Source organism: Salarias fasciatus, chromosome 15, assembly GCF_902148845.1.
Source record: "Salarias fasciatus chromosome 15, fSalaFa1.1, whole genome shotgun sequence".
NCBI lineage: Eukaryota > Metazoa > Chordata > Actinopteri > Blenniiformes > Blenniidae > Salarias > Salarias fasciatus.
In genome coordinates, this window is record NC_043759.1 from 29,609,658 (window position 1) to 29,621,477 (window position 11,820).

The window sequence follows — 11,820 nt, forward strand, 5'->3', positions numbered from 1 at the left end:
AAATATGTGTGACAGAAAGGAAAAAAACACACCGAGAGTCCTGCTGTTCTGAGGCCCTTTGTTCTACACCCGACCCCCTCCAGGACACACACTTCCACACCAGTTCTTAGAGAGCAGGTGTTTCTTCAGGCGGTCTGGTAAAGCCTCTCAGCGAGAGCAGCCCAACATCCAGTTTCCTCAGCGCCTCCAGGCACACTCATGTCAGACACACCAGTTCTGACTGGTGTAAACGGACGGGGTGGGGGCTCCTGTTCAGCCTCGACACGATGGTGCAGTGTGCCGTCGCCCGTGGAGAGGAAAAGGAGGAAAAGCAAGAAAAACAAAAAACAAAACAAAAACAGCCATGTCATCACATTGGTGTGTAAAAAATGAAACCAGTAAATAAATTCTCTCTGAAGGCAGAAAGTCTGATGAAGCTTCACACACTGTAAAGTCCTTTTCAAGAGATTTACAAGGTGGCGGGTCCCAGCGGACGCTGCTTCTGCTCCGTCACTGCACTGAACGCAAGGAATCACACACACACACACACACACACACACACACACACACACACACACACACACACACACACACACACACACACTCTCCTGCTCCATACGGGCCGTGGTGCTTCCTGTAACGCTCACGGCGGACGGCGGACGGCTCCCTGCCTCGTCAGCCATCTGCTGTGGACACGCCCGCTCTGCAGACGCCACGGCGGGGAGACAGGAGGACTCATGTCCTGCTGGGGACATGTCAGCAGGGGGCGGAGCCAGCTGGCATGGACCGACGTACTACTTCCTCCCTTCATACGGACGACAGCAGAAGCTCCTCCAGCAGCGGTGCTCAGGTCGGTGGAGGAGGTCACACTCTGATCCCAGGGCTGCCGGTTCGATCCCCGCGGGGCCATGAGCACCTAGGACGGTGGATGTGACTGATCATGGTTCGACCCATCAACAGCTCCATCAGCGGTCAGATGACACTAACAGGAAGCTGTGAGAACGGCTCAGTCCACCAGCCGCGGCCTGAAGAGCGTCTCCTGGTGTCTGGATGTGCTGCAGGCCGCTGCTCTGGATTCCTGTCTCCTTCAGTAAAACAGCCTTCAGGACTGGACGCTCCAGGCTCTCGGTTCAGAGTCAGCTGACGGTGTTCAGGCTCCGGTCGCTGGACGGCTGCTCAGTGGGACGGTGGCCTCCCTCAACCAGACTCAGGGTCTCGATTCCCACAGCGAGCTGAATTCTGTCTGGATTATTTTAACCTCTTCTTGAAGAAACCAGAGTGAAGAAGCCAGATGCTTTTGTTCCATTGAAAGAGGGACTTTGTGGACCAGATTTTGTGATGACCTGCTCGGTTCTGTTGATTTGGAAGAACCTCAGGAAGATCCCGGGACTTGGTGGGGTTTGGGGAGGGTTCACGTCTCCTCACGGCTCACAGATTCACGGTCAGCCAGAACTGCTGGTGGATCCACTGGTCCGGCTGCGTCCGGCTGCGTCCGGCTGTGTCCGGCTGTGTCCGGCTGTGACCGGTGAGCCAGAGGTGGGGAAGTCCCGCCCGGCGGTCTGCGGCCCCCCTCCCCCGCCCTCAGCAGTACACACACCAGTAGATGAGGTTGAAGAGGATGTAGGCTCCGGGGAAGATCATGCGGGAGTACGTGTCGATGGCATGGGTGTTCTGGATGATCCGGAAGCCGCGCACGCCTTTCTTCTTGGTCTCGGTGGACTCGCTGTCCAGGGCCAGGTGGACCACCATGCGATCCTGCTTTTCGGAGGAGTCCTCGGCGGCCATGGAGGCCCGGGTGTAGCCCGCCAGGCTGTTGGCGTCCGCCTCGCTGTACGTGCCGTCCAGCATCATGGTCTTGGCGTGAGACATGCCACAGGTGCAGGGCAGCGTCTGCGCCTGCGTGAGAGACAGGACGGTCAGCAGGACGGCGGGACACATCTGGACTGAGCTCTGGGCCGCCGGTACCTGCTGGGCAGCTTTCTCCCGGAGCTTGCGCTCCTTCCCGTCCCTCACGGTGGTCAGGTAGTTGACGGCGGCGTATTCCAGGACGGACAGGAAGACAAAGACGAAGCTGACCCACAGGTAGATGTCCACGGCTTTGATGTAGGACACCCTGGGCATGGAGGCGTTGACCCCAGTGATGATGGTGGACATGGTGAGCACGGTGGTGATGCCTGAGGCACAGAGAGCAGAGCGCCGAGTGAGGACCGCCCAGGACGGACAGCGGAACACCAACCACACTGCAGGAACCGCTCAGGACCGACAGAGGAGCACCAATCATACTGCAGGAACACCCAGGCTACCAGGAACCAGGAAGTGAGTCTGCCAGCAAAACCCTGGACAGTCATTTCAAAATGAGCCCACCATGAATCTGCATCTGTCTGCATGTCGAAGTGTCCTTGGGCAAGACACTGAACCCCGAACTGCCCCCAGTGGATGGACTGAGCGCCTTGCATGGCAGCCGCCTCCACTGGTGTGTGAATGTGTGTGTGAATGGGTGAATGTGTTAATGCAGTGTAAAGCGCTTTGGGCTCTGTCAATGCAGTGTAAAAGCGCTATATAAGTGTAGACCATTTACCATTTACCATGAATCAAAGATCAGGGCGGAGGGGTTTGTTAGAGGTCGGTTTCACCCTCAGCCTCCACCAGAAAGCTCTAAGGAATGTTCTAGACCTGTCCTCATGTCCTCATGTCCTCATGTCCTCATGTCCTCATGTCCTCACATCACTGAATCCTGAGAAACAGTGAAGCTCGGCCACGAACCAACCAGACAGGGACAGAAAGTCCAGTGAGAAGCTGGACTCTGAACAGGAAGCCAACCTGAGACTGACTGACTGAAGAGCTCTGCATGGCACCCTGAGCCTGGCGGGGGGGTCGGTCTGGCAGCTCCAGCCCCTCTGACCCTCATCAGCAATGCCTCTTCATCTCCGGAGCTGCTGGACTGCTTCTCTTCAGTGTTTCTGAGGATGCAGGAGAGCAGGATCCGGAGAAACGCCGGCCGGTTTGCCAACAGCTATCACCTGAGATCAAAGCGGCTGGCCTCGCTCTCCCTCGCTCTGATGTTTGATGCAAACCTGAGCTGAAGCTTCTGACCTGCGTTCACGCTTCGTTCAGAGCCCGGCTGGATCTGAGGCCGGCGTGTCTCTGATTCAGACCGACACTCTGAAAGCGTCCGTCTCGTCTCACACAAAGACAGAACAGAGCGACCAATCGGAGGCCGAGGCTCCCCGTCTCACCCAGAGACACCCTGGCGGGCACGGCCCGGCGGTCGATCCAGAACGACACCCAGGACAGCATGACCATGAGCGTGGCGGGGAAGTAGGTCTGCAGCAGGAAGAAGAAGATGTGGCGCCGCAGGGTGAAGTTGATGTAGAGACGGTTGTACCAGCCTGCAGACACAGCCAGACAAGGACAGACATCAGCACGGGGACAGCTGGGGGACGCGTCCACATGGAGACAGACAGGGTCTGGGCCGTCTGACCTGTGCTGCTGTAGAAGGCCAGCCTGGACGTGGTGTGGAACTTCTGGATGAGGAACTGGGACAGAGAGATCCTGTCGTCCGTGCTCAGGGACTCGTCTCCGCTCTTCCAGTACAGCATCAGGTCCTCGTCAGTGTAGGCATCTGCTCACACAGGGCACAGGGCACAGGTCAGAGGTCACAGGGCACAGGGCACAGGGCACAGGTCAGAGGTCACAGGGCACAGGTCACAAGGCACAGGGCACAGGTCGCAGGTCAGAGGTCACAGGTCACAGCAGTACACCGCTGCTAGAACCGTAGTTGCAGATTTCAACAGACAGAATCTGGAACCAAAGCAGCGTAACAGAGAGACTCTACAGCAGAGGAATTTGCTCTGTTCCAGAGCTGATCCAGATCCCAGTCCAGGTCCCAGTCCAGATCCCAGTCTGTTTGGAGGCTGTTCTGAGAGGACCAGGAGGAACGTCATTGGAACCTGAGGTGTAGCAGCTGCTGGTTCTCCAGAGGGAACCGAGGGAAGAGCAGCCCGGAACACAGAGGTCCTCCAGAGACCTGGAGTCCCTCTTCCTGCTCTGACTCCTCCCACTCTGTCTGTGATTCTGTCCTGCAAACGGAACGCAGCACAACGTCACATGACTCAAACCTTCCTGCAGCTTTATGATAACCTTGCCGGCAAGCTGAATTCTCACGGTATTTGTTCACACACACCTCGAGAAACCATCTTGTACCGCTCGTGCTCGGGCTCTGATTTCTTTTGGTCGGACCAATCAGGCGTCGTTTAGGGCGGGACATCAAGCTTTGACGGAAGCAGGAAGCGACAGGCTGCTAATAATATTAGCATGGCTAGCAAAAACAATGGATATCCCAACAGCGATTAAATCTGTTTTGGATGAATCCTCTATTGCGTCTTAGAAAAACGATCAGCAAGAGGTTTTTTCTTTGCAGTGATTGGCTGAAACCAAACATGGTTAGGCGGCGCACTGTGTCCTTCGTCCAATGAACGCAAAGAGTTCTGCAGCAAGCCCCTCCTTCCCCGAACGGATTCACCCAGTGAAATCCCAGATTGACATGTGAAGCAATTCGTTGCTGCTCATGTCAGTCCGGCTTCTGCCAGGTTAGCTTCATGAGTCCAGAATGAAAAGACTACTGAGTTCTGATCCAGCAGAGTCTGCATGTTCTCCCTCTGTGTCCTCCCATAGTCTGAACCAGGCAGCTGTGAATGTCAGAGAGAGAGGCTGTCTGTGTCTCTGTCTGTCCTGTGATGGACTGAGACCTGTCTTCACCTGTCTTCACCTGTATTGACCTGTCTAGATGTTCCTATCCTCTCCTGTCCAGATATTTCTCTCCTTACCTGTCCAGATTTTTGTTCCTCACCTGTGTCTTCACTTGTCTTAACCTATCCTCGCCTGTGTCTCATCTGTGTCTCACCTGTCCTCACCTGTCCTCACCTGTCCACATGTTCCTGTCCTCACCAGTCCTTGCCTCAGATGTTGGCCTGGAGACATCTGTGAAGCAGCAGTAACCCACAGAGAGCAAACAGGAAGTGCTGAGACACCGCTGTCCTGTCCTGATGTCTCCTGAACAGCCTCAGTTAATCTGCTCAGTGCCCGTGCTCCCAGAATGCTCTGGGCCTTCAGGGGCAGCGTCGGGTGGACTCACAGCTCTCCAGCTCCAGCGTGCAGGTCTGCGAGTCCAGGGGGAAGCGGCTGAAGTCCATGTTGCAGGCGGCGGTGACCGTGACCCTGCGGGGGTCAGACGGAGGCGTCCGGAGGTCAGTGCTGCTCGGGAGGCCAGCAGGGGGCGCAGCGGGGCGGGGCGGGGCGGGGCGGGGCTCACCTCAGGCTGTACAGCACGTGGCCGTCCGGGAAGACCCTCAGCATGATGTTGTCGGTGGTGGTGTCGTGGATGAACGACCTCTTGGAGTGCACGAAGAAGACGTCGGGCACCCAGATCTTCTTGACCAGCCGGCCGTCGAAGGTCATGCTCTTGTTGGTGGCGCTGGGGAAAGCCAGCCGCTCGTCCTTCCAGTAGTGCCGCAGGTACAGGGTCATGGTGAAGTCCTGCGCGGGAAGCCAAACGCGAGGTTAGCGCTCTGCGGACAGAGCCCTGAGAGCTCCCCCTGTCTGCAGCGGGAAGCACTGCAGTTCTCGTCACGGTTGCTCAGCACAGAGCCGTTCTCTGGGCTCCAGAGCGGTTCTCCTCGGCTGTAGCTTATTTCACTGTATTTTATTGTGGAAAGCTTCTTTAGAAAGGAAATTATTTTAAATCACACTTAATGTCCTTTTAATTCACTTTGTAGGTAAAATGACTTTTCTAATGTACCTCTATTTGTACTAAAACAAACTAAAATGTGGGGATGTCTTTATTTGAATGGAAAGACTAATGGAATTTAAATAATGTGAGCCAGGTGTCCTTCAGGTCCTGGTCCTTTCATCTCCGTCTGTTTTATTCAGGTTTCACTAATAACACGACTTCATTTTGTGCCCTGTTTACTCTAAAACTTTGTTTTCTCTGAGTAACTTTAGTTGTTTTTTGGGCGGTAAATCAAAGTTAAAACCAGGGGAGCTAATTATTCATTCCTTCTCTCAGACGGAGTCATGGATTCACCTGCCGATAATAAATATTCTGCTTATTACAAATATCAGCAGACGCCCGGCTGCCCTGCTTGAGTTTGATTAAATTAGCCTCAAAACATCGACTCCAGTCGGGAAACATTCACCGACGTCTGTGAGTTCACCGGCGCTCTGAAACCAGGAAACGTGAGGCTAAAGCAGCCATCGGACGAGATGTGACGGGGTTTACAGCGGGTTGAACGAGCAGCACGGTGGTTAATTTGATCCAATCAGAGAGAAGGACTGCAGGCTGTCTTCACGTTTCCCTCAAACTCGTAACTTCTCAGCACTGCCACTGAAACATAAAAAACACTGGAGCCAATCTAAAGCTTGGGCTGCTTTCATGCAGTATTAACAGCTGAGCATTCTGGGTAATGGCAGTAAAGTATTTTGACATCTCCGCACCTCAGCACCGACGGCTGAAGCTGTGCTCAAAGGCACTTATTCAGAACCTGAATCTCTTGGAAGAGAATGATTGAACTGAAGAGATCAGCGTCCTGCTGGCGGCTCTGGATCAGGATCAGGATCAGGATCAGGATCAGGATCAGGATCAGGATCAGGACACGTCTCGGCTCAACGTCGCTTGTTTGGACGCTTGTTAAAAACCAGTAAACTCACTCTCTGGTTAACATGTTTCAGACTGGAGCTGATCTGCTGTGTAACCCCCCAAAAACAGCTCAATGCACGTCCCTGGACTCTCAGTCACATGACCATGATCCCGGTCGCCGCTGCAGACGAGCGCTTACACAACCTGAGGACGGCCGGGCTGGACCCGGATCGTTTCCACAGCAGGAGGATTTAATCTCATGACTCAGCAGCGCTTCCAGCCGGACTCTGTCCAATAAAATCCTTCTGCCTCTGAGTTCAGAACTCAGCTGATGAACAGCTGATGAACAGCTGATGAACAGCTGATTAACCATCATGGTGGGACACACTGCTGGACCTCTGGCCGGGACACACAGCCTCTCCAGTGTGTGTGAGTCTCCAGTGTGTGTGTGTCTCCAGAGGTGGGCGGAGTCCTCAGGGGGAGCAGGACGGTCTGGTCCCCGCCTCCACTCACCATGTCCACCTCCGAGATGCTGTCCAGGCTCTCCACCTGCACGTCCACTCCGACAGGGACGGCCGGACCTGCGGGGACACGTCTCCGTCAGGTTAACTGTCTGAAAAGCCCTGCTACACTCTGCTACACCCTGCTACACCCTGCTACACCCTGCTACACTCTGCTACACCCTGCTACACTCTGCTACACCCTGCTACACCCTGCTACACCCTGCTACACCCTGCTACACTCTGCTACACTCTGCTCCACTCTGCTACACCCTGCTTCACCCTGCTACACTCTGCTACACCCTGATTCACCCTGCTACACCCTAATTCCCCCTGCTACACCCTGCTACACCCTGCTACACCCTGCTACACTCTGCTACACTCTGCTCCACTCTGCTACACCCTGCTTCACCCTGCTACACTCTGCTACACCCTGATTCACCCTGCTACACCCTAATTCCCCCTGCTACACCCTGCTACACCCTGCTACACCCTGCTACACTCTGCTACACTCTGCTCCACTCTGCTACACCCTGCTTCACCCTGCTACACTCTGCTACACCCTGATTCACCCTGCTACACCCTAATTCCCCCTGCTACACCCTGCTACACCCTGCTACACCCTGCTACACTCTGCTACACTCTGCTCCACTCTGCTACACCCTGCTTCACCCTGCTACACTCTGCTACACCCTGATTCACCCTGCTACACCCTAATTCCCCCTGCTACACCCTGCTACACTCTGCTACAACCTGCTACACTCTGCTGCACCCTGCTACACCCTGCTACACTCTGCTACACCCTGATTCACCCTGCTACACCCTGCTACACTCTGCTACACCCTGCTACACCCTGCTACACCCTGCTACACCCTGATTCACCCTGCTACACCCTGCTACACTCTGCTACACCCTGATTCACCCTGCTACACCCTAATTCCCCCTGCTACACCCTGCTACACTCTGCTACACCCTGCTACACTCTGCTACACCCTGCTACACCCTGCTACACCCTGATTCACCCTGCTACACCCTGCTACACTCTGCTACACCCTGATTCACCCTGCTACACCCTGCTACACTCTGCTACACCCTGCTACACCCTGCTACACCCTGCTTCACCCTGCTACACTCTGCTACACCCTGATTCACCCTGCTACACCCTAATTCCCCCTGCTACACCCTGCTACACCCTGCTACACTCTGCTACACTCTGCTCCACTCTGCTACACCCTGCTTCACCCTGCTACACTCTGCTACACCCTGATTCACCCTGCTACACCCTAATTCCCCCTGCTACACCCTGCTACACTCTGCTACACCCTGCTACACTCTGCTACACCCTGCTACACCCTGCTACACTCTGCTGCACCCTGCTACACCCTGCTACACTCTGCTACACCCTGATTCACCCTGCTACACCCTGCTACACTCTGCTACACCCTGCTACACCCTGCTACACCCTGCTACACCCTGATTCACCCTGCTACACCCTGATTCACCCTGCTACACCCTGCTACACTCTGCTACACCCTGCTACACCCTGCTACACTCTGCTACACCCTGATTCACCCTGCTACACCCTGCTACACCCTGCTACACCCTGCTACACCCTGATTCACCCTGCTACACCCTGCTACACTCTGCTACACTCTGCTACACCCTGCTACACCCTGTTACACCCTGCTACACCCTGTTACACCCTGCTACACCCTGATTCACCCTGCTACACCCTGCTACACTCTGCTACACCCTGCTACACTCTGCTACACCCTGATTCACCCTGCTACACCCTGCTACACTCTGCTACACCCTGCTACACCCTGCTACACTCTGCTACACCCTGATTCACCCTGCTACACCCTGCTACACCCTGATTCACCCTGCTACACCCTGATTCACCCTGCTACACCCTGCTACACCCTGATTCACCCTGCTACACCCTGCTACACTCTGCTACACCCTGCTACACCCTGATTCACCCTGCTACACCCTGCTACACTCTGCTACACTCTGCTACACCCTGCTACCAGGTGAGGCTGGTGTTTCTGGTGGCTCCACTGTGTCCTGAGGTTGAACAGGTGTGTGTGTGTGTGTTGTGTGTGTGTGTGTGTGTGTGTGTGTGTGTGTGTGTGTGTGTGTGTGTGTGTGTGTGTGTGTGTGTGTCTGTCTGTCACAGGCAGGCTTGCTGTGGCCTCTGGCAGAGTTCAGGAGACACACTGAGCCAACACACACACACACACACACACACACACACCTCCGTAGCCAGGGCAACAACAGACTTTATTGAACCCTGGAGCTTCTCTCCTCCTCATGTCTGGAATCGTCCACATTTCGCTCTTCAGAGACGTGAAGCTGTCCAGACGGAGCGGACAGACCCAGAGCAGAGCGGCGCTTTGGCAGCAGGGGGAGCCATTAGGATCCAGATCCAGATCCAGATCCAGATCCAGATCCAGATCCAGATCCAGATCCAGAGCTCATAATGACGGTTTCCTCAGAGGAGCTTCAACACACTCCACCCATATTCCAATATTCAGAGGCTCATTCCACTGAGTGCCATGCTGTTGAATGGCTTCATCTTTGATTATCCTCTTTTTCAATGTCTTTTTCAGGTTTTTATTTTGCCCTCAGTGTTTATTGGTCCTGTTTGTGTTTGAGTTATCTCTAAAGTTTCTTTCTACTGCCAGTCCTTCCGTCTCTTCCCGGTCTTTGTGACTGCGGCATTATTTCTGTCTGAAGAGACAAATGAAGGTTGCCTGATTGCTTCGGCGGAGGGAACCTTCAAGCATGTTGTTCCTGTTATTGGCTCCGCGGCGGCTTTTAAACGCCGGACTGAGACACCCGGCGCTGAAAAGCTTTCAACCACTTCACCAGCCTGACAACATGCTCAAGGCTGCAGAGAGCTTTAGAATTCTGACCTAAAACTGATCAGTGACGACTGTTCAACCCTGTTCAAACTTTTCTGCTTGATTTGTAATCTCACACACACACACACACACACACACACACACACTCACACACAGAGTGCTGAGCCCAGCTCCAGACCGTTGCAGGTTGTTAGAATCCGTCACTTCCAGTGAATGTCAGATGCTTACAGTCCTGCAGGACGTGAGACACTTCAGACCTGCAGCCGAGCCGAGCGTGGTACAATCAGCAAGAATGCTGTCATGGCGCCCTGATCTTCAGAAAACCGTTCCTCCCGTCCCGTCCTGCTGGTTCCTCTCCTCTGGCCTCAGACAGCAGCATCAGGAACTGGCGGGTCTTCACTTCCTGTCTGCAGCGAGGCCTCGGCCCGTCCCTGGTCCAGCGCCGGTCTGGCTGCTGCAGCTGCAGCGGGACGCGGTTCTCCAGAGTCCCGTCGGCGGCTGAGGGGGTCTGAGCGCCGCTGCTTCCTCCTCAGATCTATCCTGGCCCTCCAGACCATAGATATCTTATAGAACACCAGATGCCTCACGGCAGATTCCACGATGTCCGCAGAGGTCGGCCATCTTTGTACGGGAAAGCTGTCAGAGTTTCTGTGGAACGCAGTGTAAGGTTGGTGATCTGTGCAGACTTTTATACTCTTATTTCACTGAATTTTTTCAATGGAACATCTTAAAGCACTATGAGGTAATTGCTGTTGTGACTCTGAGTTATATAAAAATTGATGAAGAGATTCACTCAGTTGCCTTTTATTTGTTTACTTAATTATATTGTGACTGTAATTCCATTATTTGACTTGAGACTTTCTGAGCTCCTTTTATACATTTTTACAATGCCTAATTAAATATTTTTTTTTTAAAACAATGTGTTTTCTGGTGCACTATTTCATGTTTAAATAATCTATGGGGGGCATTATACATTCACAATAGATTTAATAATGTGGAAGGTTACTGTTTAATGTTATATATTAATGAAAAATAATATAATACATTCAATATAATGAGGTTCATGAGATTTAAGTATTTCTGAAGTTTCAGGCGGTAAATAGTTTATCTTCAGCCTCCACTGCAGCCCTGCCACGTCTTAAAATATTTTCACCAAAACTAAAAATATGGACATGTATGGCTTGTCTAAATTATTCGTAAGAGCTATAAATATATCTCAGTGTAAGGATTTGAACATGGAGCCTAATATGAAGATTATTATGAACATTTAGGATATGATATATATTTATTATATATATTTAAGGCATGCCATACTCATCAAACATCTGTCATGTCATTAACAGAGATTTGATGTTTATTACAAACCAAACCGTTTGAAAATCGGTAAAAATTTGAGCAAGTTACAGCTTGTTAAGCAGTTCATGTCTCATCAACACGATGTCATGAGCGAGCCAGATTCCCGTACAAAGATGGCCGACCTCTGCGGACGTCCGACTTCATTGGCCAGCAGCGGAGACGAGGTATCTAGTGTTCTATAAGATATCTATGCTCCAGACGGTCTCTCCATGCTCAGGGCTTCATGGGGAAACAGTCTGGTACCGCGCCAATTGAATCTGACTTCTGCCCAGCAAACTTCTGCCGGGCCAATCACAGCCCATGAGAGGCGGAGTTAGCGATGCGTCATATTATCCCCCCTCAAAACAATCATGGTGGCGGCCGCAACACAGCGAGGCTTTACCACGGCTCTGTCTGAAGCTTTGAACGAACTGAATTTGGCTCTGAAACCACAGCAGGAATCTGCTCTGGAGGCTTTTCGTTAACCCCAAATTCCACCGGACGC

The 11,820-nt window shown here is 53.1% G+C and overlaps 1 protein-coding gene across 1 annotated transcript in view; it reads right to left on the reverse strand.

Moving 5' to 3' along the window:
• Positions 1-1,560: 1,560 nt before the first annotated feature.
• LOC115401730 (gamma-aminobutyric acid receptor subunit rho-2-like) overlaps positions 1,561-11,820 on the reverse strand; it is a 14,305-nt gene continuing 4,045 nt past the window's right edge. The window contains exons 2-8 of the mRNA XM_030110026.1: positions 7,127-7,194; positions 5,291-5,514; positions 5,114-5,196; positions 3,461-3,601; positions 3,216-3,368; positions 1,945-2,153; positions 1,561-1,875 (exon numbers count right to left, since the gene is read on the reverse strand). Coding sequence (XP_029965886.1) covers positions 1,561-1,875; positions 1,945-2,153; positions 3,216-3,368; positions 3,461-3,601; positions 5,114-5,196; positions 5,291-5,514; positions 7,127-7,194 — 1,193 coding nt within the window. The remainder of the gene's footprint in view (positions 1,876-1,944; positions 2,154-3,215; positions 3,369-3,460; positions 3,602-5,113; positions 5,197-5,290; positions 5,515-7,126; positions 7,195-11,820) is intronic.